This window comes from Camelina sativa, chromosome 16, assembly GCF_000633955.1.
Source record: "Camelina sativa cultivar DH55 chromosome 16, Cs, whole genome shotgun sequence".
In the NCBI taxonomy this organism is placed as follows: domain Eukaryota; kingdom Viridiplantae; phylum Streptophyta; class Magnoliopsida; order Brassicales; family Brassicaceae; genus Camelina; species Camelina sativa.
This window is the reverse complement of record NC_025700.1, coordinates 4,681,434-4,709,367: the sequence shown is the minus strand read 5'-3', so window position 1 is coordinate 4,709,367 and position 27,934 is coordinate 4,681,434. Positions and strand designations below refer to the sequence as shown.

The following is a 27,934-nucleotide window of genomic DNA, read 5'->3' as shown; positions in this document are numbered from 1 at the left end:
TTTTTTTGATTGAATCATACGGATGCGTTTTTCTCGGTCATTGAATTTGTTATCTGTAATGTGGGTTTGATGAATATGAGGGTTTCGTTAGTGCTCTCTCGTTTGTTATAGAGTTAAGCGTTTTCAAGAGAAAATTTTTGGAGTGTCCTTTGTAATTTGGCATTTGTGTTGTTGTTGGCTCTTTGATGTGAAATGAATGTGTCATACAGCTAGAATTAGGTTTAAATTTTTGTACCTTTTTGTGCGGGTTTGAGGTAAATGTCGAATCTTTTATTTGATATTTAAGTCTTGTGGGCCAATTTTAAACGAATTGATGACATAAAGTTTTTGCTTTTATGACTACAGTGTGTTCTGAGAGTCTTGGTTTTGCTTGCTCGTTTTAACCAATCTTAGTTGAGGCAAAATTACAAACCTCGTTTTACCCATGTTCTTTGCTGTCTTAACAGATTTCACATTTTCAGCTAATTTCTCTGTCTAACAAAAGGTTACATGTCTTTTTCTCATTTAGTGCAGAAAACAAGAGCAGATGGGTCAGATTCTACACCAATCAAAGTATTGTTCTCGATTTAGAAAGCCTCTTATGGGGTAAGAGATGGTGAAGGAAGAAAATTTTGATACCAAAACAAAATAAAATAATATACCGAATTATCTGAGAGAGAGATGGAAGAGAGACGAGATGAATCATCAAGTCCTACACAGCAGGGATCTTCTTCAAGTGCTGCTGCTACATGTTGGCCTTCAGAACTTGCTGAAAAGGTTAAGTCGCTTTCTTTTGAACCTCAAGGTGAAGCTTTGAGTAAGGGTTCCCCCAGAAGTGTTGAGCAGGATTGCTCTCCTGGTCAGAGAGCATCACAGCATCTTTGGGATACCGGAATGCTCTCTGAACCTATTCCTAATGGCTTCTACTCAGTTGTTCCGGTGAGCGATATTTTCGTTTTCAGATTTTTTTTTTCTTCTTTTCTTCGCTTGTGTTCTTGTCTTATGGAACGCTGGCTTTCCTACCTTTGGGGATCTCTCTTAGTAGGAAGATACAGTTTCTGATGTAAATTTTTGCTCCAGGATAAGAGAGTAAAGGAACTATATAATAGACTACCTACTCCGAGTGAGCTTCATGCTTTGGGAGAGGAAGGTGTCAGAATTGAAGTTATTCTTGTTGATTTTCAAAAAGATAAGAAGCTCGCAATGCTAAAACAATTGATCACTACACTTGTCAGCGGCTCAAATCCTGCTTTGGTGATCAAGAAAATAGCTGGAACGGTAGGAATTCTGTAATGAATCTTCCCTCTTTGTCACAGTTCCGCATTGCATACTCTCGTAGTTGGGCATTTATTTCTTAAACTGTGTCCATTGTTATGTTTTATTGCACTCTCTGCCAGTGATTTTCTCTAAATTTATTTCTTGCTCTGGATATACTGTTACCTCAATTTCTGTTTTTATTAATAAGGAAAGGGGAGTTGATGCCATCATGCAATTGTTTTAGCAACAATGAGATATATTCATTTGTGGCTCTGGTTGGAAGTTGATGGAAAGTTCTATGTTTGTTAGTGCCCTTTTACCTATAAAATTCATTCTCCTCAAACAGGTATCTGACTTTTACAAACGTCCAACACTGGAAAGCCCTTCAAAACTTGCTCTAGAGGAAAATGCGTTCTTGTTTGAAAACCATGGTGCTCAGTTGCTTGGCCAAATTAAGCGTGGTTGTTGTCGAGCTCGAGCAATTTTGTTCAAAGTTTTAGCTGATACTGTAGGACTCGAAAGTCGGCTGGTGGTGGTAAGCCTTAGTTTCTGATAATTTATTTTTTTTGCTTTCTTTAGCTGCTTGTTTGAATATGTTGCAAAAAGAAAATTTGCAGATGATTGGATATAATGCTATATGTCTTTTACAACTCAACTCAGTTTCCCTTTTGATTCACATGAGCAGGGTCTGCCTAGTGATGGGACTGTGGATTGCATGGACTCTAACAAACACATGTCTGTTATAGTTGTGCTGAATTCCGTTGAACTACTTGTTGATCTAATTCGGTTTCCTGGTCAGTTGGTACCACGATCAGCCAAGGCAATTTTCATGTCACATATCTCACCTGCTGGAGAGAGTGATTCTGCAGAAAACGACTCTTGTGACTCACCTCTGGAGCCAAATAGTCCTTTATATGAGAGAAGAGATCCTGAGAGGTCGGCTTCCGTTGTGTGATTTTCTTTCTAAAACATATTACAGTAAGATCATTCTAGAATGTCTCTTGTGATAAGCTTTCCCTGGAGTGATAAATCGTTTCCTATGCTACAGTACAGAAAAGGATGAAAATCTTCAATTTCACCGGAAGTTAGAAGGATATCCAAATGCATCCGGTTCATCACTGCGTAATTTGATGCTCCGACCTGCTATTGAAAGGAAATTGAGGTAACTATTATGACAAGTTGTATAATGGAATCAGTACAATGATTGATATAATAGAAATGTGCTTTTCTTCCTTCAGCAACACCTCACACAGTGAACCAAATGTTGCCACTGTATTCTGGAGACGTAGCCGCAGAAAAGTGATTGCTGAACAGAGAACAGCTAGCTCAAGGTATTTTCCGGCATTTTAGTTGCTTTTATATTTAAATCTCCTTATAAAAATGTCTCCGAGCCTGTGTGATTAGCGATTCTGTATGAGTTTTATTAAGTGTGTCTTTAGAGAGATTACCCAACTGATTGTTTTCTCTATACCCAACTGATGAAAGTTGGCCATTTGTTACATTTGCAGCCCAGAACACCCATCTATGCGATCACGTGGACGATCAATATTGAGTTCTGGCAGAAATTCATATAGGGATTACGCTGGTGATGCATCTCCTTCAAGGTAGCTCATTCTTATGGTAGTACATGCCGACTTTTTTACAGAATCGATCAATCTTTGCTGGATTTTTCATATCTTATATGTTAAAATCAGCTAAAGGATCAGTATTAGTCTGTCTTTCACTCCTGTGATATTAATATTTACAAATCTTGCATTGTTTGTCAGTATTCTGATCTGATTCTCACTAGATGCCTACACAATATGTATATTTCATTGGCTATGTAAGCAATTTTTAATATTATCTAGCTTTCAAACAGTTCATCCACATCAGAAATTCGTAAAACTAGACGGCGAAGTTTTAGGATCACACCAGAGATTGGGGATGACATTGCAAGGTTGGTATTATTATCCATGTGCATTGTTTCTTTTTTCATCGTTTAGCAGCATTTGTGTCAGTACCAGCTTGCATATTGAAGGCTCTATATTGAAGTTTATTTTTGTCAATCTAAGTTGGTCAAGTATTATGGAAATTTTGGCATGAGTTATTTAAAATGCAAAACTGCAATCACCAAACTCTAAAATGCTTAGGTTTACAGATGGTTATATGATGGCCATGGATCTATATACTTACCCTCATAGTCATAAAAGCTTTGTGATAATGGTACTGAGAATCGTGAGAAAGAACTCATAAGGAATTAGCTGTGATTTTATGATTTGCTTGTGTATTGACTCTCATGTTTCAAATTATTGAAGCGCTGTACGAGAAATGTATGAGAAATCAAAGCAAAACCGTCTCTTGCATGGCGGAGAGGATGAAAACAGTTCAGGTATCGATAACAATGTAAGTTTGGGCTCTGATATCCATAAATTTTTCCCATTGTTTAACCGGTCTAAAGTTCTGAGTTGCTCCAGAGGGTCTCTGCACAAGATATTGAATCTATGAGCTCGTACCTCTAAATTTCTTGTGATTCTGGTTTGTGTTTTCTCAGGTGTCCGGTCTACATCTTGATGATGAGTTAAATTCTAAGAAGACAATGTCATTGCCGTCATCTCCCCATGCTTACAGGTGTCAAACATTTGGACGAAGAGGGCCTTCAGAATTTGCGGTCAAGGATACATGGAATAAAGTGGTTGAGTCTTCCACATTGCAGAATCAGCCTTTATTACCCTATCAAGAATGGGACATTGACTTCTCAGAGTTGACTGTTGGAACTCGGGTGGGAATAGGTAAGCTACTCCAAATTTACTACTACCTTTAGAAAATGTAGTTAAGCAAGTGTAAGTCTTTTTGACTAGCCAATTAGTGTTAATCACGGATCCCTAAAATTTGATGTTTATGTCATAAAGAAATAGCATAAGAAAAGACAATTTTCTGACCAAAGAAAATAACAGAAAGACGGTTTATCTAGACAAAAAAACAATTTCTTAGTTGTAGCAAAAAACTTGTAGTATCTAAACAGTTGATCTTTATAATCTAATATATACTGTAAAGGTCACAGGGAATTATTGTGCCATATTTAAAAAAAATCTGTAATCTTTTGAGATATCCAATAGGTAATACAGCAAAAGATGCCTGTATTCTTGCCTTCACACAAGAGTGTTGTGTGCAAATATTCTTTTAATCACGGACACATGATTCTTCTGTAAACTAACTATAGATAAATGAGGTATGAGGCTTATCTTGTATGCCATGTCCAACATTTTTTGCAAATCCACATCTCTGTTATATTGATTCTCTGTTTGTCCATATTAACTAAATCTCATGTAAAGAAACATTGTCTTATATTTTGTATCTAGGATTTTTTGGTGAAGTTTTTCGCGGAGTATGGAATGGGACAGATGTTGCAATAAAATTGTTTCTGGAGCAAGATCTTACTGCCGAAAACATGGAAGATTTCTGCAATGAGATATCAATTCTCAGGTATCTTGTTACCAAATCCTTGTTCATTCTTGGATCAATCCCTTTGTACATCTACTAATAATTTTGCATGTTTTCCCTGGCAACTGCCGTTCTCTCTATAGCCGTGTTCGCCACCCAAATGGTGATTTTCTTTTCCTTACGTCCCCTCGCTTTTTCTCTTGTCATCGTTATCAAGTAATTATCAAATAAGTTGACTCGTGATCTATGTTACTGCAGTTGTATTATTTCTGGGTGCATGCACAAAACCACCACGCTTATCCATGATCACGGAATACATGGAGCTGGGATCTTTGTATTATTTGATCCATATGAGTGGTCAAAAGAAGAAACTTAGCTGGCACAGAAGGCTCAGGATGTTAAGAGACATCTGCAGGTACATAGCTTGCATCAATTTGCTTTGTTCCTTGTTTGCCTTTGATGTTCATGAAAGTGTGGATCATGGTATGTGAGTCTCTGAGGATTAACAGAATTTGCATACAGAACGCATGAACTATGATATATTTTAGGGTGCACAACTTACTACTTGTGGCTTCTGTCATCTTTCTTTTAGTTATCAGTTCCTTATTAAGTATTATTATATCTTAGTGGAGTGAGCAAACATGAATGACTTCCACTGAAGAAAGATAGGCTCAGTGACACTCTTTTACATGAGAAACAGGGATCAAGTCACATAATTTTTTTTGTTCTGTGATTCCTTGCATAACTCCCTTGATTATCTCATGTTGTTTTGTATTTCTTATGGGATGCTTAAAGGGGTTTGATGTGCATACACCGGATGAAGATAGTTCACCGTGACCTAAAAAGTGCCAACTGTCTAGTGGACAAACATTGGACAGTCAAGATCTGTGATTTTGGGCTCTCAAGAATAATGACTGATGAAAACATGAAGGACACTTCATCTGCTGGCACACCAGAGTGGATGGCTCCAGAACTCATTCGCAACAAACCTTTTACAGAGAAATGTGATATCTTTAGTCTTGGGGTCATAATGTGGGAACTTTCTACTTTACGTAAACCATGGGAAGGAGTTCCACCTGAGAAGGTATAATATGCTGTACCATATGTCTATTCTCTCATTCACCACTTTGTTCAGGGTAAATAATTTCATTTGTTTGAAATGTGAATTTGATTACTGATAGAATGTTGTCTCTTAGGTTGTCTTTGCTGTTGCGCATGAAGGGTCACGTTTGGAGATTCCGGAAGGTCCACTCAGCAAATTAATTGCAGGTTTAATGTTGTTGAAGACCATGTTTCTGAACTTTAATCGATCTTTTTGTTTATTCTCTCATGTTTCTCAACTGCTACAGTCTGAGTAAAGTTAACCACCATATATCTATTCTCTACAGATTGTTGGGCAGAGCCTGAAGAACGCCCAAACTGTGAAGAGATACTAAGAGGCTTGCTCGATTGTGAGTAGACGCTGTGCTAACACCAATTCTTTTTCGGGGATAATGAACTGAAGATGTTTTGGCTCAAAAAGCAGCCCAGCTTCTTTATAAATCACTGCGCTTAAACTATCAACCGGAGTGGCATAACTCTAAAGATGAAGGGAACTTAGAGGATGCTAAAATGAGAGAAATTCATAGTTCAGTGTGGATAGCTGTGGAACAGGCAGAGGCACCAAATGTAGGACAGAAACAAGCATGTCTTTAAGCTGCCTCTGGTTTGATGCATGGTCTCACAGGCAGTGAGTTTTATTTTTGTTGGTTCTTGGAGAGCATTTTGGTCTATTTGTAAGAAAATATATACACTATTCTTTGTTTTGAAAAAATAAAGAGGTCTTGATTTGTATTGTCTACTCTTGTTTCACCGACTCTCGTGTTCAAGCATTCGATAATCCGTCTTTATGGACTCACATATGTACCACTAAATCTTTATATTACATATATAAGAGTTTACAAAACGTACAAATGAGTAAAATATACATATAACATAAGAGTTTACTTTGTTGCACAAAAATAACAACATAAGAGTTTACTTGTAGTTATTTTTAATTAAATGGAGTATTATTCTTTTCAAAAATATATATATTATTAACAGTATCTATATTATGATGAAAATTTTGTTTTTATGTTGTTAACTTGTTATGCTTCAAACAAAATCTGAGATATGATCGGGTCAATTATCCAGTATAATGATAAAGATATTGGTCGGCAAGCACTATCAGCTCCAGTTTCAGTTTGTAAGTGTTGGAAGACGTGAACCCATGTCAAATGGAATATTTACGACTTAGACCAATTAATAAGAAATTAGCCTTCATCTTCATTATTTTTTTTATTTAATTTATCTATACGTTGAATTTTTTTAATCTTAAAAATGTAATTACAATAAACTAGTATTTTGTACAGTATTTCTAATTTAATGAAAAAACTGTGGCAGCAGAGCTTTTTTTTCTTCTTGTTCTTGCAAATAGTAAAACCATGTTTTATGCTCGCTTCGAAGCTTTTTTTCTTTTGATAATTTCCAGGAAAGAGTTTAGATTTGTCCTTTTATGTTTTCAGTCAAACGATTTAAAAAAAAAAAGAATATTAGATTAGAGGACTCATTTTTTTCCTGTAGGATAAACATAAAAAAGGCAATATCAAAGTGAAATCAAATCTTAATGGGATCCACGTTAATTTGATTGCTAGTTAATTCCAATGCACTCATTCTTAATCATTAGGGCCGATAGGGGTGTAAACGTACAGTTTGATTCTTTGGTTTATTATACAGTACTTAATAATCTCTTGGTGTTTAAGGTCATAAATATACATATTTAATATTTTAGATGATTGGATCCTTTAATTCTTTACTTGACATAAAGTTATATCAAACCAAATTCAAATGACTTACGTTTAAAAGTGTGAGCATGTTAAACCATTGATCTCAAAGACAAGATCCAACACCAACACCAACGCATCGCAAAGTAATTAATTATATTTGTATATATTATAGTATTCGTAATAACAGGGCATTTTACTCGATTAAATTTTGATTTAAAATTTAAATTATTGGAATACTTTATAGTTGTATCTGATTACATCATGATAAGCACTTTATATAATTAGGCCTTACAGTTGTTACATTAGTAAACAACGAAATGATTAACTTATTTTATATTGGATAAAATATAAAGTTCATAGATACCGTTGACCATTAGTTTAAGTCCTAAAATTATACTATCCTAAAATAATTAAGAGAAAACAAAAATCATAAATTCAAACTTGGCTTCTCCGGTTAAGTCCTACTCCTCCTCTGTTTCTACTTCTTCTTCTTCTCTCTCTCTATAACTTCCTCCTCCGCCCTAACTGTTTACTTGTTGAAGAAGATTGTCATTCACATGCATCCTTTTTGTTGTGTCTCTACTGTCTCTGACCACTCCCCTTCCACGCAGTTGCCGGAGCAACCTTCCTTCTCTATGTACGCCGAGACTCCTTTCGGTTCCGCGAGATCTCAACCGGTTATAACCCGGTCTGCCTCGCAACGTTATAATAACCATCCAAGTCAATCTAACCACCATCATCATCTCCTCCACAGTCTCTCTTTTAACCACCAAAACGTCTTTGTCTCCGATCACCAGGTACTACTTGCCTTACCTCCAGCGGCAAGGGAAGCACCGGTTGATGTTAAGATCAACGATATCGCCGGGAACTCAATATCCGGGATATTGTACAAATGGGTGAACTATGGGAAAGGATGGAGACCAAGATGGTTTGTTTTACAAGATGGAGTGCTATCATATTATAAGATCCATGGACCTGATAAGATCGTTGTTGTTCGTGAGACTGAGAAAGGTTCAAGAGTGATCGGAGACGAGTCCACCCGTATGATCTCCAGAAATAACCGTCATGCTGGCTCTAGCGCCAACCACCAACTCCGACGCAAGCCATTCGGCGAAGTCCATCTTAAGGTATGACTACATCATCTATGCAGTTTTGATGATATATAAATAGTGCCACAATTTGATTATGTACTCTGTATAGGTTTCATCAATACGGGAGAGTAGATCAGATGATAAGAGGTTTTCAATATTTACCGGAACCAAGAGGCTTCACTTACGTGCAGAGACGAGAGAAGACAGAACAGCTTGGATGGAGGCGTTGCAAGCTGTCAAAGATATGTTTCCAAGAATGTCTAACTGCGAGTTGATGGCACCGACCAACAGCTTAGACATCTCTATAGAGAAGCTTAGATTGCGATTGGTTGAGGAAGGAGTGAGTGAGTCAGCCATTCAAGACTGCGAGCAAATCACGAGGTCTGAGTTCTCAGCAGTTCAGAGCCAGCTTTTGCTTCTTAAACAAAAGCAATGGCTTCTCATTGATACACTCAGGCAACTAGAGGTATTTATAACGTTTCCAAACATTCCTATATATGTGTCTTAAAACTCTTTTAAGAAATTGATGTCTCTCTGTGTCATTGTCTAGACAGAAAAAGTAGATCTCGAGAACACGGTTGTAGATGAGACTCAACGACAAGGTGACAACGGAGACTCAGGTGACTTAAGACACAAGAAGCCTTTTCTTTACTACAACATGTTTCTATCTTGAGCTGATGTTTACTTTATTCCTTCTATTTTGAAAGGAACTATTAGTGAATCCGAAGATGATAATGAACAATTTGATGAGGCTGAGGAAGAAATTGATACGTGTGACTCTCTTTCTTCAAGTTCATTCAAAAGTATTGGATCCGCTTTCCGTACATCATTCTCCTCAGATGATGATGGACTCAAACTCAATAATGGTTTTGAGTCAGAAGATGATGATCTTGATCCTTCTATCAAGTCTATTGGATTTAACTATCCCCACGTCAAACGACGAAAGAGATTACCTGATCCGGTTGAAAAAGAGAAGAGTGTTAGCCTTTGGTCAATGATCAAAGACAACATTGGGAAGGATCTCACAAAAGTTTGTCTTCCTGTTTACTTCAACGAGCCACTATCTTCTCTACAGAAATGCTTTGAGGATTTGGAGTATTCATATCTTCTTGATCAAGCATCTGAATGGGGGAAAACGGTATAATAAGAATCTGTAGATGAGCAAATATTACTTGGATTCATTCTTTTATGGTAGTCTCATGGTTTTACCAACATCAAATGAACCTTCTCAGGGCGATAACCTGATGAGGATTCTGAATGTAGCTGCCTTTGCTGTATCTGGTTATGCATCAACCGAAGGAAGAATTTGCAAACCTTTTAATCCAATGTTAGGGGAAACATACGAGGCTGACTATCCTGATAAAGGCCTTCGATTTTTCTCTGAAAAGGTTTTGTTTCTTTTATATGAACAGCTTCACTTATTAAATTTTGGTGAAGATAAAAATATACATAACATTTCTCTTGTTAATTTTGTTCTTAGGTGAGTCATCATCCTATGATTGTGGCATGCCATTTATACATAACACTCTCTTGTGAATTTTGTTGTTAGGTGAGTCATCATCCTATGATTGTGGCATGCCATTGTGATGGAACCGGATGGAAATTTTGGGGAGATAGCAACTTGAAAAGCAAGTTTTGGGGTCGATCAATTCAGCTAGATCCTATTGGTTTGTTGACTTTGAAATTTGATGATGGTGAAACTCTCCAGTGGAGTAAGGTATGAATCTTTATAGATAGAAAAAAAAATAATGTGCATCATATGTAATGCTTATACACTTATGCTCAAAATATAGGTGACTACATCAATATACAATCTCATACTCGGTAAACTGTATTGTGATCACTACGGAACAATGCGGATAGAAGGTAACGGTGAATACTCATGTAAACTTAAATTCAAGGAACAGTCCATGATCGATAGAAATCCACATCAAGTTCAAGGTGTAGTAGAAGACAAAAATGGGAAAACAGTGGCTAAGTTGTTTGGGAAATGGGATGAGAGTATGCACTATGTGTTGGTGAATCAAGGAAAGGTGAGTGAATCTCATCTTCTGTGGAAACGAAACAAACCTTCCGAAAACCCGACAAAGTATAATCTAACAAGGTTTGGGATCACGTTGAACGAGCTCACGCCTGGTTTAAAGGAGAAGTTGCCACCAACAGATTCAAGACTTAGACCGGACCAGAGGTATTTGGAGAAGGGAGAGTTTGAAATGGGAAACGCGGAGAAGTTGAGGTTGGAACAGAGACAAAGACAAGCGAGAGAGATGCAAGAGAGAGGTTGGAAACCAAAGTGGTTTAGAAAAGAGAAAGGAAGTGAGACTTACAAATACAATGGAGGTTATTGGGAAGCTCGAGATTCTGGTCGTTGGGATGATTGTCCTGACATCTTTGGTCAAGTTCACCAATCCATTAAGTAAACGAGACCTACAAAACTCCATTTATCTTCATCACGAAATATATATTTCCATTTTTGTATGTTTGTTGTTTTTGTTGTTTCTAGCGTTCTTCATGGGTATAATTCTTTACATACCATTTTTTTCCTTCTGTCAAGGAGTTTGTGATGGAAAACAACTAATTTCTCCTTAGATTTTCTTGATGTCCCTTGACAAAAAAACAAAAGGGCTGTTATTGGAGAGGTGATTTCTAAATCCATATGGAATTGTAAATTTTAAAAATCTGAACAGATGGATTTTGAAATAACATGTTTTATCCTTGGATTTGAATCCTTCTATTTTACATTTTCAAATCCATTCAAATCCAAATAAAACATAATGTGGATTTTGAAATCCAAAAACAAATCATTAAATAAATAACATGAGATTTTAACAAGTATTTGTAAATCATAGAACCAATAACACATAATTTTGATAAGTATTTTAAAAGGGATTATCACGTTTTAAACCTTCAAATTGCTACTGAGTAGCACTTTAAACCTCGAGAGAATTTCACTAACCTTATAAACTTTTAAAATGAATTTACTAACACTTTAAACCTTTAAAATAATTTTACTAACACTTTAAACCTTAAAACTAACTTTCATTTTTGTACTGACATAAAAAATAAGGAATAATAATATTCGTCAACGCGAAATAGTTAAACTATGTTGGTTTAATTTAAATTTTAATTAGTTTTAGTTTTTATAAATAAATAAAAAGATAAAATAATAAATTTGTGTTCATCTTCATTGTAGTCAAAACTTTTACGACGTTACTCTTCACATTATTAATCCTTTTAATAAATGCCTATCTACTGGATTCTGATTCAAATCGATTGACTTCTCATTGGAAACCAATGAATCTTCTAAATATATTGTCGTCTTCAATTTTACATTGTCAAATGTTTTAACCTTACCTCTGATTCTTAATGTTTTTTTGATTTGATGTATTTTTAATTTTTTTTTTATCAATCGTCATAAATAATTAAATTAAATTAAATTAATTAAACAAGTATTTAAATCAAACCAGCATAGTTTAACTATTTCACGTTGACATATATTACTGTTCTGTCATCTTTCGTGGCGGTATAAACATGAAAGTTAGTTTTAAGGTTTAAAGTGTTAGTGAAATCATTTTAAAGGTTTATAGTGTTAGTGAAAATATCTCAAGGTTCAAAGTGCTACTCAATGACACTTTGAAAGTTTAAAACGTGATTTTTCCTATTTTAAAATCAATGATTGAATAACACATGATTTTTGTTTGGATTTCCAAATCCATTAAAATCATATATCCAATAAGCCCTTCAAAAAGAAAGATTCTTGTTAAATGAAATAAATAGTCTAAAGAATGTGTATGTGCTTAGGCTTATTCAAAGTGTGCATAAAGTGAACAGTCAAATTGATTATTCACAAAATAACCTTCCACTTTTTTTATTTTTTATTTGCTAATAATTAACCTGAAGTGTGACGGGTGTCTAATATCATCATATTTCATGTTCAATTTTCAGAAAATGCTGTATTAAATAATATCATTTTTTCTTAAGCATAATAAAGCGCACTTTAATCAGAAGGTACTGGCCAGAATTTTATAAATGGCTGCCTACCTAATAAATTAGATATTGGTGCTGTTCGTTTCATTGTCGCAAGCGGCAGCGGCAGCGGTAGCGTCTGCGGCTGCGGCTGCGGTAAACATTATCGCAGGTTGTTGTTCGTTTTGTTGCCGCTACCGCTGCCGCTGCCGCTACCGCATGAAATATGTTCGTTTTGCTATTGTTACCGCTGCCGCAGCCGCTATCGCTTGTTTTGTGTTCGTTTTATAGACGCTGCGGCAATTTTATATTTAATTCTTGTTTTAGTTTTATAAATTTGTATAATTATATTTTGAATCAACAAAATATAATTTAAATATATTTACAACCATAAGAATGTTTATTTAGCTAGTAATAATTTTTTAATTAAATCAATAATTATAACAACATATTTTGTGATAAATTATAAGCTAAATTAAAAATATAAGTAAATCTTTTTAATAAGGTAAACGGCCTTGACCATATTCATTCGTGATGTTGTCACGCAAAGCTTCCATAGCTCTATCACCCGTCGGCTCATATGCAATATGTTCTTCTTCTTCTTCTTCTTCTTCTTCTCCCTCTTCCTCTTCTTCTCCCTCTTCTCCTTCTTCTCCTTCTCTTTCTTCTTCTCCTTCATCACCATGATATCCTTCTGTACTTTGCCAATGTACAAAATCATGATCTTCCCTATGTGAATCTCGTATGAAGTTGTGTAGTGTCATCGTTGCTGTTACGAGTTTAATCCACTTAGTGACACCATATTTTGGATGCTTACGATCCAAAATCCTCCATTTTGCTTTCCACACTCCAAATGTCCTCTCAATCACAGATCGCAGACCTGAATGCTTTCTGTTGAACAATTCTCTTGCACTTACTGGTGGTCCTCCTCTAGCAAATTGACCAAGATGATATCGCAAACCACGATGTGGACCAAGATACCCTCTCCTTGTGGGATATCCAGAGTCAACAAGATAATACTTCCCACTAGGCGGATGTGGGGAAAAAGGTTCATACCTCGCACAATGAGTCAAGACCTTTGTATCATGTGCTCTACCGGGTACACCGACATATGCGTATATGAACTTCATATCAAAGTTACATATAGCAAGAACATTTATTGTTGGTTCTTGCTTTCTACCTTTATATGCTTCTGCAGATCGACTTGGAGGGCGAACCGGGATATGAGTTCCATCAAGTGCTCCAACACAATCTTTAAAAAATGGCCAATATCGATCATCATTCCTCAAAACAGGGTTTACTCTTGTAAATTCACCTTCTTGTGGCTTTAGTGTATCTGCTGCAAACTTGATGAGAGCACTCAAAACATCATCAACCTTCCTTTTCACTGTATCCAATGAACGTTGATATCTTGCAGCTATATCTCGGATAGTTTTATCCTGACCAACGACCTCAAGAAACATGGCAACAGATTCCTCAATGTAGACATTTTCAGACTCTTGTAATCCATATCGTGTAGTTAGCATCTTACATAAAGCCTCAAAAGTTCTTTGGTTCATTCGGAGAATGTCATAACATTGTGTATCTGATCCATGCATAAGTTGTTGGACATGACGCCATCCTGCTCCTCGATCTGTTCTATGACTTAATCTCTCTGCAGTAAGTGAATCAATCAAACCAAGTTCATCATCATCATCACCATCATCATCACCTAACATCCATCTTCTAATCATCTGCAAAACCATATAAGAGTTGCCATAAATAAAGTGTGACCATATAAAAGTTTCCATAAATTTTGCATTAAAAACCATTTTAATCGTTCATAACACAACACATCAATGAAACCATTTAATCGTTCATAACACAACACATCAATGCAAAATAAAGTGTGACCAAAAACCATTTTAATCGTTCATAATCGTTCATAACATGCAAGTCATGATCTGCTTCATAAACACTACAAATCATCTAGGTTCCTTCTAGTCATAAGCTCCAAAAAACTGATCTTATCTTCAGCACTAGTATAGGCTATAAAACCCCGCCTGGTTGCTTCATCTGCTAGAAGATGTTGAACTGCTGCTTTGTAAAATGAAGACCACATCCTAATTCCAGGCAATCCATTGAGTGTCTCTACTACACTCTCAACACTAGATGCATGCTCACGCTCCAACATCTGTTCTGCTATTCTATTCTTCTTCTCAAGAGCTTCAGTCCGTTTTACAACTGCTTCAATAGCCATATCTTTCTCCCTACACCTTTTTTTTGCTCTTGAACTTCCAACTTGAGTTTGTGTCTGGGTTTGTGTTTGATTCTGTGTCTCTACCCTTGGCACTGACATATCTATGTCAACAGAATCAACTTCATCATCTTCATCTCCATCCACTGTAGAATTTAAACTAGCTTCTCCAGTTTGAGCGCTCCATCCTTCAGCTCCAGTTACTACTACCAAACGGAATTCGTTTTCATACATATCCATATTAGCAACCAGTTTGCTTCTATATTTTCTTGATGCAGGCCATTCCTATATAGCAAAAACAAAGGAGTGTAAGATACTGATCACATACAAAAAAATATGAAAACAAGAAACAGCCGTATATGTGAAAGGGATTTATAAAACCAGAGTTTATATAGAAGAATATACAAGTACCTCTATGCGTTGCTTCCACCAATCATCTGGCATATCCAACCTTCCCATATCATCAAACCGAACCTCAGGCCTATTATGAGTTAACGTTCTAAAGGTAGTGTATTTTTTCTTACATGAATCATACTTATTCTTAAAAGGGTTCCATTTCTTATATCCCCTCTTAAATGTCTCTTCGAACTTCATCATGATGTTATCTTTCCCCGTTTGATTCATTCCTGCACTTGTTCTATTTCCATTTTTTCTCTCATCCGCATAAAGTTTAAAGAATAACCGAGTTTCCTCATCGGTCCAAATCTAAAAAGATGCATAAAAAAAATCTGAAACCACAACCACTAAGATAAAAACTAAACACTAAGATAAAAACCAAAACACTTACTTCTTTAGACATCTTCTTTCTCAAAACACTTGAGCTGTAACCTGAAAAATCATCAAAAACCAAACAAACAAGTGTTAAACAAGTGTAAATACAACACGTTATACTGTTACTCCAGTAGGCAAGAGAATTATTAGAAGAATATACAAGTAATCGTAAACACATGAAAATAAAAATGAAACAACAGATCATTGCATAGAAGAAACGGGTTCGTATAAAAGCAAATCATTAACAAGGGACTGAAAGTGTTTGTTTATTCAAAAAGCCAGAACCATTTACGTACACATCAGCCATTGCCAATAACATTAACAAAGGACTTAAGTTAAGGTACAACATTTCACAATCTAAACTAAAGCCACAAAAGTAAAGCTTTATGCTGAGGGACACACAACACAAGACTCGTTTACATCAAAACCAAACACTCGTTTATATAACAAAGAAGAGAGATCGAGACTTGAGCACTTGTATTTGAACCTATAAACCAAAGCAACCATCAATTTGATAACCTTTCATCTGAATAATTCTACTGTTAAAGTGCTAAGAATTCAAAAAGAAAAAAACAAATTTGCTCACAAACAAACACTGAGAGATCAAGACAAGACCAAAATAAACGAATTATTCAAATGTTCAAAAACCCATAATTCCAAAACCAGTTTTGTAACGAGTGAGCCGAGAGATAGGGAGATGGGGATAGAGAGAGAGAGAGTGAAGATAGAAATTGTACCTTTGGACTGAAATAGAGAAGAGAGAAGAGGATGAAATAGAGAAGTTGTTCACCAAGCTTTGGATTTGTATAGTAATTACCCAGAGAGATGGAGATGACGAAGCTTAGAGAAGAAGAAGAACCATGGTGGCGACGGAGAAGACGAGATAAGAGAGTTAATTTAGGGTTAGTTGTTTTGTAATTTTTTGAAGAAAACAAGGGTATATTTGTTATTTACTTCATATAACGCAACTTTTCAGTCTATGACGTTGAATTCAATCCGCGTCCAAAAAAATTAATCGCAGAACGCTGCGTCTGCCGCTGCGTCATGCCGCAACTATCGGCGGCGACCAAACGAACAGCTAAACTTGCGTCTGCCGCAGCCGCAACTACTTGCGGCGATCAAACGAACAACCCCATTGATAAGACTAATCCTCTGTTTTTTTTTTTCATTTTGTCCTCATGAGTATTTACATATTTATAGCTTAAACTTAAATATTATCTAGTTCATGAATATATAACATATACATATTTATAGCTTAAAATTTGATATCATTTACCAAATACAACATGGTTAACTAGATGATGATGACAGTTGATAAAAACAGTTAACAAGATAAGTTTTATCGAAATTTTGTTTATCATCATTATCAATATTATATTATGTTATACACGATATCTGAAGAAAATCACAATGTAATTGACACAAAACATGTGTAGCTCAAATCTAATCATGTATGTACTAACGATCAGGTTGTAAATGTACTTATGGCTGAATTTACACAGATGCTTATATAGATAATCACTGCTCTAGTAATGCTTCATCTTGTTTGCTTTGTTGTAATCTCTATCTAGGCTAGTGTAGCTCAAACCTGATCATGTACTAAATTGGCTATAATGTACTACAATTAGGTTGTAAATGTATTGATGGCTGAATTTTTCCTTTCATGTTTTTTACAAGTCCATAATGGTTGCTGTTAACCTTCAGGAAGTGAATTTCGAGGATCCTATGCTGCCTTCATCTTGACATCGACACAAAGACAGCTCACTCAGGATGAAGTGTTGTACATCTTTGAGGTGATTCTTTTCAGCCATGCACCTGATGTTAAGTTTCCTATCACGCCTCCAACTGCCATTCCTGAGAACCAGACTGGCTTCTACCAGTTTAATGTTGTAATCACCGTGGCAACAATATGTGGGATGTGTTGCTAGACGATCCACGTGGTGCTAGACGCAGTGTTGTGTCCTCTACCTGGGGTAAGCAAATTTGTTCATGAAAATTTGATACTTTCTTTTTTGATTGCTTATGTAAAAGGATGTTAAAATGGGTAAACCCACCACATTTAAACCCATCATATTTAAACCCACACCATTTAAGTATAAACCCATTTAAACTCATACATATTTGAAACCCATTTAAACATACATTGCCCCATTTAACCTATTAAACCCATTTAAGTATATAATTTTGGTGATAATGTGTAATTTTGTGGTTTTGTAATTTTGGCGGTAAAACATTTAGATAACAAAAGACAATTTTGCATTTTTGGTAGGAAAACAAGGTTTTGAGAAAAAATATTTTGATAAAAAAAGAACATTTGTTTTTCTTGGCGGGAAAACATGTTTTTACGGTTTTGGCGGAAAAACACATTTTAATAAAAATATCAACACAAATATGTCTAGATGGGTACCCATATATTTATAATAAAACCCATATAATTAATGGGACTAAATGGGGAAACCTATTTAACCCCATTTAATTTTCCCATAATTGGATATAAATGGGCTCATTTTAATTTAACATACCCATTTCATAAATGGGTTTGCTGACCCATATTAACATCCCTACTTCTGTTCATGAAATTTTTTTGAAACATTGTACTGTTATTTGATGCTTATATCATTGCATTGCAGCAACACTCCGTCGTAGAGCAACTTGCTGCCATTTCTTGCACTACTTGCAAGCGACGCTTGGCCAACGGCACGTACCTTCAGCGATAAGTGTACCGTCGCAACACTGAGGAGGAGTGTGCAGGTATAGTTCTCGCGCACTATCTTATTGTCCCAGAGACACTCAAGCAGTTGGTATACACTCAGGCTTACTTCAGGATTTGTTGATAGGAGGAATTGTTGAATTACATAATTAACATAGTTAAATATTTCATCATATTTTCAAACAAAATTATCACATATATATATATATGTATATATCATATCTTACATATATATGTATCATAAACACATGTTGAACTTCTTATAAACATAATAGCATATGCTACACATATGTTGAATTCGTACATAAAGTCTATAGGAATTACAAAAATGCAATAATTAAATATTAATATTTTTTATTATTTATTCTATCTTTAATTTTCGTTAATCATTCATTAGAATGCTATAAATACTATGGAGGTGAAAAACATAACATAAACACAAATAAGTAGTTGCAATTAATTAAAATTTAGTGCCTTAAAATATGAATATGATTATAAATATGAAAGTTATAAAATATTTGATAGAATATATAAGTTAATAAAATATGTGAAAAAATTCATAAAAATAAATTTATTGTGAATAAAGAACTGATTTTTTTTGGTTTGAATATAAAAATTTGAAATTACTATACATATAAATATATGACAGGAACTTCAAACTAATCAGATTGTAATTTTAAATATACATTTTGTTCTCTCTTAAAACGAAATATGTAATCAGTTATTTCTCTATAAATATTAATAAAGTCTATGTATTAAAATATATTTCAGTTTATTATAATAAGAGTGAAATTACAAAACAAATTAATAATCATATTATGTGAATTATTTTAATTAGAGTGAAGAAATAAAACAGAAAATTATTATTAGAATTATGGTTAAAAAATATTGAACATCTTCTAATATATTACTTTGATTCAAGTTGTTTTTTCTTACAGAGGTCAAGTCTTTAGATGACCGGTGTCAAGTTCTAAAAGAAAATTTTAGAATAATCTATATATTAAAATATACTTTAATTTATTATAATTAGAATGAAATTACAAAATAAATTAATAATCATATTATATGAATTATATCTATTAAAGTGAAGAAATAAAACAGAAAATTATTATTGGAAATTATGATTAAAAAGTAGAAGAAAAATTGAATATTTTATAATATATTATTTTGATTCAAGTTGTTTTTGTAGATAAAAACTCTTTAGGTGGCAGGTGTCAAATTGTGGAGTAAAATTTTAGAATGAACTCTTCTTTATTATATTAAAAACCCAATCGATTAACAATGCAAGTAGCAATCCATAAATCAAAGTTATGTTATGATTATATTTAAACACGTCTAACTTTATACAATATAATCTAGTTTTAATAAGTTTTTACATTTTAAGCTATAAATATGTATACACTCATCAGAACAGATAAATGATCCATACAAAAAGTTTGATTTTATATTCTTTTCTCTAGTTGCCTAAGGTAAAATATATACTTGACATTATTCTGTTGTGGTATTGGCTTTATAGACAGATAAGTAAACATAAGTCATGCAAAATGAAGCAGTTTCTTGGATTCAACTTTATTATTCAAACAAAGACCAAATCTGGTGGTCCATTTACAGTTTCTACATGCATACATGTTTCGTGGTTCTACCATTAACATTCACATGATTGTTCTCTATATAAGTCATCTTAACCTCTTTCTTGTTCATATACTAAAACAGAGTAATAAACCGACAGAAAAAAAAAAACCAAGAAAATGGAAGCTAGAGTAATTTCTTGCACTACTTCTGGAGACGACAAGGTCGTGAAGATTGCTGTTCCGAATCATCATGCCATCGCCAAATACAAAGCGGGAGAAAACGAAACGACCATTGTTGTTTCCGATGATGCATGTTCCGAGAATGCTGTCAAAGAGATTAAGAAGTGTTGCGAGAAGCTAGGTTACGTTTACGAAGGCAGACTCAACGAAGAATACACTCGAACCAACACCGGATCCGGTTTGGTCTGAAATTTTCATAATTACAATTTAACTATCTATATGTTTTACTCTTTCTGCATTTGCTTTCTATGTACTATGTTCTTAATTATCTCTTGGTGAATTGCTGCTATGAATGAGTTTTTAAAGTTATTAGTTTTTATTACATTAAATACCTTTTTGCGTCTAGATTACATTTCTTACAACGCTGACTTTAACCTTACATATCACTGGCCTCTGTGTCTGGAGAGATTGGTTCGGTTTTCTGAGTAGTAATGGAGATGGCTTCTTCTATAGCTTGAAAGAACGTAGCAATTTTGTAAGTAAAGAACCCAACCAACATTGGGATCAACTCCAAATGCATGAATCCATACTCGGGAACAAGTATTCTGCATATATATGAAATAGCACGTTAATTCGATTTGATGTAATGAAGTTGATCTTGATGAAAGACATACTACAAATGCACAAGAGAGAGACACTTACGCGTTCCATCTATTGAATATCATAACCAACACAACGGGGACTAGTAACCGTGGCTGGTTAGCTGCACCTCTATCAAATCAATTCAGTGAAAAGAACAGAGATAAGTGAGTGAGTGGCCTCAATATAGATAACCAAAAGGAATTTGAATATAAACAAGTAGTCGTAGTACTTGACAACTCCTCTGGCTCCATCTGCCATGGCATCTACAGAGTTACCAAGCATCCTCATATACGCAAGTGAACCCATCAAACCAGCACCAAAACTGTAACAGAATTTAAAAACAAGAAACCAAAAAAATGCAATCAGCTGATTTTACAATTCTTGACAGAGGTTTTGATGTTCTTTGCCGGAGAAGACAAACCTAAGTGCTATCTCTGGGGTGTATGAGATGTAAGCTGAGACTAAACCTACACCACCAATACCCAATGTGAGAACCTGTATCTTCTTTTTAAGCTGCAGAAAACAATCCAAAAGTCAAGAGACTAGTAAGAACTGAACGCCACAAAAGGTAATGCCTTTCATGAGATCACAAACCGTAAAATGATTAGCTAGCGTCAGCTAATAAAAGAAGGTACCTTGAAATATTGTTCCCTGTCTTTAGCAGCCTGTACTTCCGGGTCACCACGTGGCCGCCTCAACTCCCTAAACATCACATCCTGTCGCACAAAACAGAATTTGAAAGAAAGGAATCAAGAACCAAGGTCTATGTTTCTCAATTCTGATTCAATGTTCCTAATGAAAAATGATCAATCATTCAGTTGGTCGGAAACTAATCAAGTCAATGAACAAAAGTGATCAAACATCTGCAAAGATAAACTTACACTGCCACCAGTTGCAGCCTTAGTTGCTCTATCCCATTTGTCTTGCTCGCGACGTGTTGGTGCCAGCTTCCATTTAGGAGACGCAATAGCCTTACTCTAACGACAATGAAACAAAGAGTAGAGACATCAACAACTAAACAATGCGGCTTCATCAAATTAGCAAATGATAATAATAAATAAATCTCACCATCTGTTTTTTAGCTTCTGAATTGGAAGTCTCACGACGATCTTTCAGAGAGGATTTAGAAGACGATGCAAGCTCTTTGCTTAAATCAACATCCATACTGTTTTTTTCACAGATAACAACAACAACAAAGCAACCATTTTTAATCAAATTCAAACTACAAGAAAATAAAGTTCAGATTTTTATGAGTTTGAAAGAAGAGAGAACCTGTCAAGATTCATAACTCTGCTAAAGCTCAGAAACCCAGAAGAATCTTCCTGTTGCATATCACACCACAAAATTAAGTCTTTGATTCACATTTTTAAGCAAAACCATAAAGATCGAACCTTTGAGGGAGATGGGTCGAGAGAAGAATCATCAGGGTTATCGAACAGTTTCTTCATCTGATCCATAAAATCTCTGTTCCAGATTAAGTCAGTGGAAGTAATGGGATCTTCTTTTTCTCCTCCCCAGTACTTGCGGAGCTTGGTGGTAGTCGGAGGACCACCGTACTCTCCGGGAGAAACGCCGGTGGACCATTTCTCGGGTTTCTTATTGGGTAGAATGATTTTGGTTGGTAGACGAGGATTGGTTGACTGATCTTGAGGAACCGGTGGTGTAGTTGATGTCGCTGAGATGTAACTAAGAATCGCCATGGATGAGTTTCTTGTGGAGAGATACGAGTTTTTCCAAAATATCTCAGTTTGTGGTAATTTTGGGGTTGTTCTTTTTTTTTTCTTTTTTTTTGGTATGATATTTTTTAATTTCAAATATTGAAAAATGTAAAAAATAAAAATAAAATCTGATTAGNTTTTTTTTTTTTTTTTTTTTTTTGAAACAAAAATAAAAACTGATTAGTCTTTGGCTTTTTTGCCAATTATTCTGAAGAATAATGGATAATGTGAAAAAAAAAATCTTTATTTAAAATAAAAAGAAACTTTAAATTAAAAAAAGGAAAAATAATCTCTTTTATAAAAAAGAACGAAACCTAAACAAAGATGATTTTTTTTTTATTGAAAACAATCTTAACCTAATTGCATTCTGTTTAACATATACAGCTCTAGTTGTCGTAGGTTTCTTCACTGAGACAAAGATATTAGGACACAAATCAATACACACAAGTGCCCAAGGATCCATAGACAGATGATTAAAGAAGACAGGATTAGCGAATTACCTGACGATGTGCTAGCAGAGATACTGTCGCTTCTTGAGATAAACGAAGCAGTGCCTACTATGGTTTTGTCGAAACGATGGCGGTCTCTTTGGCCGGCCCTATCACAACGCATGTATTCACAACTCATGTATGTCAAGTTGAAGTTACTTTTCAAGGCTGAACCGGTACGTACTACTGATATTATTGTTATGCTAAAAAAAAAAAAAACAAAAAAATCAACGTTTTTATTATATATGTTCATTGCAGGTTACTTCTCCGGTTTTGGGCTTGAAGATTGTAATTTGTACCGCACCATATAAAGTTGATTGGTTGCAACCATTTATGTGGTTTCTTCAAAAAACTCTTAAACTACGAATTGCTAGCATCGTCGACAAGGTTTAATTACCCCACTGATTTCTTTTTTAATTAATGGACTAATAAACATCTAAACTGGACTAGTTAAACGTGATGTATAGTACATATTATATATCTTTTGTTGTTGTTTCACAGACAAACTCTGATTTCCCACTTTCATTCAACCCACCGGTTTCTGTTCCAGGATGTTTGTCAACCCATCTCGAGATCTTTCGGTGGCAAGGCTATGGAGGACAAAACGCAGAGAAAGAAATTCTGAAATACATACTTGCCAGCTCTAAGTGTTTACAAATAGCTTCCATCTCCATTAAACCCCGTGGTCGTCGTAAAGATATAAGAAAGAACAAGATGATGAGAGAGATAGAATCTATGCCTAGGGCTTCGCTATCTATGCNCTACACTTAATCCATATCCATTCGACGTCAAAACTGATCTTTTTTTATAGTTAGAATTCTATTTGATTTCAAGATTTATGAACTACGTATTTGTTTTATAATTAAAAAAAGGTGTTAATATCTCGTATGAAATCCTTATTGCCCATACATAGCCGGTTTATGACTTCTGATTCGCACGTACGTACCAAGTTTCTCACAAGCCAAGAAGGAAACGAAAACGGCTTTTCAGTAACCAAACGTGAATTTCACAAGCGAAAATATGATCAGATGACACAAGCATCATGCTGCAGGTGTTGCAGTCATTCAAGATACAAAATCTAAAATATCTCAAAAAGTTCTATAAGTTGTTTCCAGAACTATGAAGATGTGTTATTAATTTTTTGTGTTACCCTTCTTGATTAAACTGACGATTACAAAAAAGCTTTTATTTTTCTTTACATAGTTAAGTACATTTTCTTTACTCTTTCCAAAAATGCTCCACCAAAAATTCAACTTGCTAAATTTTTGGGATAAGAAGCATGGAAGATTTAGGAACAAGAAACAAAAAAAAGGATTCTTAACTTAAAAAAATGAAAGGCTAGAGAGTTTATATAAAACTCGAACCCTAAAAACTTTAGTTTGCTTTATTGAGAAGAAACAGATGTTGTTAGGTCGTCGACTTTTGCTTATACTCGGCTCGATATGGCTGGGAATTTAGCAATACACAGTGCAAGAGCATTCGTAAAGAGTGAGAAAGGGAGAATTGAAGACAGGATCAGTTCGTTACCCGACGATTTGCTCGTTAGTATATTGTTGTTTCTCCCTACGAAAGAGGCCGTGTCTACAATGATTTTGTCAAAACGATGGCGGTCTATCTGGACGATGCTACCAGAACTGGAGTACATAGATAGTGACTATAAACAACTCCCTGGGAAAAAGAAAGAAAGCATTTGGTGGTTTCTTGACGAGTCATTGCAACTCCATAAGGCCCCTTTATTACAAAGATTAATTATAGAACTAGGTCCAGGATGTCCCGTTGATGTTGATGCTGATATCATAAAGTGGATTGCTTATTCAGATGAGCTCAAGGTGAACCAGCTATACTTCAAGCTCAGCTGGTTGTCAGTGCCTATCATCTTGCCTGAGAGCCTTTACGTATGTGATACACTTGTTGACCTTACAATTTCCGACAAGATTCTCTTGGATGTTCCTTCTCCGGTTTGCCTCCCAGCCTTAAAATATATTTGTCTTCACTATATAGTCTACAAAGACGAAGATTCTCTTGTTAGGTTTTTATCAGGTTGTCATGCTCTTGAGTACTTATATGTGGAACGACATGACAATGACGCCCTGAAAAATTTCAGGGTTGAAGTGCCTTCTCTAAAGACCTTAGAGTATACTTACGTAAAACTAGGAACAAACAATGTAGGAAACATGGGGGGCTCTTTGGTTATAGATGCTGAAACTTTAGGAGAATTCTACCTGACAGATTATTCGGGAAACTCTTGCTTGATTGAGAACAAGCCTCGGCTTGACAGGGCAACTATAAGCGTTTTATGTTATCCTAATGACAACTTTATGAAATCTCTTTCCTCGGTCATATATCTCTACATACTTTTGAGCACTGAAACGGTATACGCATGCTTTTTCAACCTCACTTTTATTGAATTTAAGACCACATTTTCAACGTTGACTTATTTGTTGGTATATATGTTCATTGCAGGTTGTGTGTTGTCACGCTATTAACTTCTCCCAACTTATAGAGTGCACAATAATTTCATTACAGTTTGACTGGTTGCAACCATTTATGTGTTTTCTTCAAAATTCTCCTCAACTAAAAGTTCTTCTCATCGACCAGGTTCATGTATATATAGTTTTAGTTGACTAATTAACAAATTCAAATTGAAGTAAATTTGTTAGTTACATATATATCTTGTTGTTGCTTCACACAGTTAGATGGAGATTTTCCACTCTCGTTCACCCCACCGAGTTCTGTACCAGGATGTTTGTCAACCCATCTCGAGATGTTTGAGTGGAAAGGATATAGAGGACGAAACGGAGAGAAAGAAGTTGTAAAGTACATACTTGCCAACTCCAAGTATTTAAAAAGAGCTGCAATCATCATTAAACCTTGCAGTCTTGAAAATAAAAAGAAGATGATCAAAGAGTTGAAATCTGTGTCAAGGGTTTCACCATTATCTCGGCTTCTCTTTTCTCCACTCAATTGGATTCCGTGGTATATATAGTATTTATTAATATGAATTGAGTGACTGACTGATCTAATATCAGGGATCATGTATGCTTTTCGACTTCAACTTAATATTTTATAGGCTTTCTACTTATTTGACTTTCAAAATCATGAAATGCTTATTTGATAATAGAAACATGTTTTCTTATAATGTGGTGAAACATCGAAGTGAATGTAAATGGCTCTTTTGGAGATACTGTCATATATATAGCTCACTCCCACTACTTCCGTGGTCCTCTGATATGATTGTTCTTATATTTGGTACAACTAGTGCAACAGTTCGTTTATGAGTTTAAAATATAGTATACCTGCGTGGTCCTCGCTTCTATCAGCACACGTTTACGCAGAATTGATATACATTTAAGATATACAGAACTCTGAACAAGCGGTGCTAGAAAAAGAAAAAAAAAAAAGAGAAAAAAATAAATATAAGAACAATCATATCAGAGGAAAGAATAATAAGCTTAAGAGCATAAGAAAGAAACTGATCATGTAGAAGCACTCATATGCAAGCCTTGAACAAATTTTTTTTTGTAAGAATGTGGCCAAGTCAGAGTCTCAGAAGTTTCTTTGTAGATATGTCCAAACATTTCCTATATATTTTATAATATTATCAAAGTCTAATAAACTCTGTGACAATGATTTGCTAGGCGTATGAAAGTCTCTCAAACTGCACGGACTAGTTAGATTTATCAAGTCTGCTTCAACCATCATCGACTGGTTAGGAACGAGCTGCTTAAATTAAGCACCGTTTAAGATATAATCTGCAAAAGAAAAGGACTTTGTATGGACCAACACCTTAGATATGCAGCTAAGGTGTGGGAACAAAATGAACATAATAATTCAAGAAAAGACATAAGAAAATGCTATGATTTTAACACAATAATCAAGAAAAAAACAATGACCACAGATACACATGCATTGCATCTTCAAAACAAGTATAGATGAATATAGTGCGTAACAGAGTATGCCACACTTATCATAACAAAAGCTCTACATGTAAGTGGCGCAGTATTAACGGAGAATTAATAGAGTCTAGTTTTCGAGAAAACTCCTGTTTTATAAATTTCGAAGGTGCTAAATAATGAAAGCTGAAACAGAACCTATAAAAATAGGGATCCAAATCGACGTAGAAGGAAACAAAAACCAATGGATATACTTCGGTTACTACTTAAAATGTTTATCTATGAGACTATGACGAGTCTATCGCCCCATTATGCATATTGCCCACACAAATGCAATAACCTTTGATGTATCCCACCAAAAAGTTTCCTTAGCTTGAGCTTCCAAGGTGAGTGCTTTTTGAAGTGCTTCAGAAATAGTGAGAGGGTTGAACAAGCTAAGAGTGTGTCGCATCTTCTGTTTCCACAAGCCGCCAATGAAACGTGCCACCATTTGTTGGTCTGAATCCTGCAGATTAAGATGCCTCAAAAGCGAAAAAAACTCAGTGGAATATTCTTCTACTGATCTCCATCCTTGTCGCAAGTCATGCAAGCAGGGGCGGAGCCAGTAAGGTGGAAGGGGGTCAGTTGACCCCATTAAAAAAAATTATTGTATATTTTTACTTATAAATAACAAAATGACCCCTCAAATTTTGTATTTTGACCCATTAAATTTAAAACTTTCATCTTAGCCCTAACAAATTTTACATTTTGATCCTATTAAAATAAAATTTATACTTTGATCCTTCAAAAAATTTGGATTTTTACCCCCTAAAAAAAAGAAAATTTTATTTTACATTTTTATCATATTAAAAAAAAAAAAAAAAATTCTTCTGACCCCTCTCAACTTTTGGTCTGGCTCCGCCAACGCATGCAAGCGGAACATCACTTGATCAGAGATGACTGGTAAGAACATTTTACGCATCCTCTTCTTCAAACTTTCCCACGACAAGATTTTAGGTTTACCCGAACGTGCGCGCGACGTTTGTAGTTCCTTCCACCAAGCTGCCGCTTTGCCGCGAAATAGCCTTGTAATCATAGGAACACATCGGTCCAAAGGTACGCCTTTGGACTTAAGAGTCTCTTCGACCAAGAAGATCCAGTCAACAAGTTCTTTACCTGATTGTCGCCCATGAAACTCCGGAAGTCCAAGCTTTAATCCTTGCTCCCAC

General features: G+C 35.2%; 8 protein-coding genes across 10 annotated transcripts in view; 5 read left to right on the top strand and 3 right to left on the bottom strand.

The window, feature by feature from the left end:
* The window catches only part of LOC104749775 (serine/threonine-protein kinase EDR1-like), a 7,385-nt gene extending 896 nt beyond the window's left edge, over positions 1-6,489 (top strand). The window contains exons 2-17 of the mRNA XM_010471471.2: positions 514-918; positions 1,060-1,257; positions 1,583-1,771; positions 1,922-2,172; positions 2,285-2,398; positions 2,475-2,567; positions 2,745-2,840; positions 3,095-3,172; positions 3,531-3,618; positions 3,767-4,004; positions 4,575-4,698; positions 4,800-4,819; positions 4,915-5,071; positions 5,452-5,740; positions 5,853-5,925; positions 6,045-6,489. Coding sequence (XP_010469773.1) covers positions 661-918; positions 1,060-1,257; positions 1,583-1,771; positions 1,922-2,172; positions 2,285-2,398; positions 2,475-2,567; positions 2,745-2,840; positions 3,095-3,172; positions 3,531-3,618; positions 3,767-4,004; positions 4,575-4,698; positions 4,800-4,819; positions 4,915-5,071; positions 5,452-5,740; positions 5,853-5,925; positions 6,045-6,115 — 2,337 coding nt within the window. The 5' untranslated portion in view covers positions 514-660 and the 3' untranslated portion in view covers positions 6,116-6,489. The remainder of the gene's footprint in view (positions 1-513; positions 919-1,059; positions 1,258-1,582; positions 1,772-1,921; positions 2,173-2,284; positions 2,399-2,474; positions 2,568-2,744; positions 2,841-3,094; positions 3,173-3,530; positions 3,619-3,766; positions 4,005-4,574; positions 4,699-4,799; positions 4,820-4,914; positions 5,072-5,451; positions 5,741-5,852; positions 5,926-6,044) is intronic.
* On the top strand, positions 7,907-11,029 carry LOC104749774 (oxysterol-binding protein-related protein 1A-like). 2 transcript variants are annotated; one of them, XM_010471469.1, is made up of 7 exons: positions 7,907-8,587; positions 8,661-9,017; positions 9,102-9,171; positions 9,259-9,689; positions 9,784-9,939; positions 10,101-10,268; positions 10,345-11,029. In XM_010471469.1, exons 1-7 carry the CDS (start codon positions 8,018-8,020, stop codon positions 10,969-10,971), a joined length of 2,379 nt encoding a protein of 792 aa, XP_010469771.1. In that variant the 5' UTR covers positions 7,907-8,017; the 3' UTR covers positions 10,972-11,029. The 2 variants fall into 2 exon arrangements, with proteins under 2 accessions (XP_010469771.1, XP_010469772.1); XM_010471470.1 differs by lacking the exon at positions 9,102-9,171 and having other exon boundaries at positions 8,661-9,050; positions 9,303-9,689.
* LOC109129439 lies at positions 12,601-14,262 on the bottom strand. The gene is made up of 2 exons (XM_019237690.1): positions 13,335-14,262; positions 12,601-12,668 (listed from the first exon to the last, which is right to left on the bottom strand). The coding sequence occupies exons 1-2, from the start codon at positions 14,260-14,262 to the stop codon at positions 12,601-12,603; spliced, it is 996 nt and encodes a 331-aa protein (XP_019093235.1).
* On the bottom strand, positions 14,414-15,568 carry LOC104753371. Its single transcript, XM_019238040.1, has 3 exons — positions 15,541-15,568; positions 15,165-15,458; positions 14,414-15,038 (listed from the first exon to the last, which is right to left on the bottom strand). Exons 1-3 carry the CDS (start codon positions 15,550-15,552, stop codon positions 14,475-14,477), a joined length of 870 nt encoding a protein of 289 aa, XP_019093585.1. The 5' UTR covers positions 15,553-15,568; the 3' UTR covers positions 14,414-14,474.
* On the top strand, positions 19,797-20,251 carry LOC109129402 (oxysterol-binding protein-related protein 1B-like). Its single transcript, XM_019237524.1, has one exon. The coding sequence runs from the start codon at positions 19,983-19,985 to the stop codon at positions 20,232-20,234; it is 252 nt and encodes an 83-aa protein (XP_019093069.1). The 5' UTR covers positions 19,797-19,982; the 3' UTR covers positions 20,235-20,251.
* On the bottom strand, positions 20,114-22,400 carry LOC104749773. Of its 2 annotated transcripts, XM_010471468.2 has the most exons (10): positions 22,019-22,400; positions 21,900-21,949; positions 21,696-21,792; positions 21,509-21,604; positions 21,263-21,343; positions 21,049-21,140; positions 20,857-20,949; positions 20,688-20,756; positions 20,378-20,590; positions 20,114-20,130 (listed from the first exon to the last, which is right to left on the bottom strand). In XM_010471468.2, exons 1-9 carry the CDS (start codon positions 22,325-22,327, stop codon positions 20,422-20,424), a joined length of 1,056 nt encoding a protein of 351 aa, XP_010469770.1. In that variant the 5' UTR covers positions 22,328-22,400; the 3' UTR covers positions 20,114-20,130; positions 20,378-20,421. The 2 variants fall into 2 exon arrangements, with proteins under 2 accessions (XP_010469770.1, XP_010469769.1); XM_010471467.2 differs by lacking the exon at positions 20,114-20,130 and having other exon boundaries at positions 20,332-20,590; positions 22,019-22,399.
* LOC104753370 (putative F-box/FBD/LRR-repeat protein At3g49480) lies at positions 22,815-23,604 on the top strand. Its single transcript, XM_010475634.1, has 2 exons — positions 22,815-23,009; positions 23,335-23,604. The coding sequence occupies exons 1-2, from the start codon at positions 22,815-22,817 to the stop codon at positions 23,602-23,604; spliced, it is 465 nt and encodes a 154-aa protein (XP_010473936.1).
* Positions 24,276-25,819, top strand: LOC104753368 (putative FBD-associated F-box protein At1g05080). Its single transcript, XM_010475633.1, has 3 exons — positions 24,276-25,205; positions 25,297-25,431; positions 25,526-25,819. Exons 1-3 carry the CDS (start codon positions 24,276-24,278, stop codon positions 25,817-25,819), a joined length of 1,359 nt encoding a protein of 452 aa, XP_010473935.1.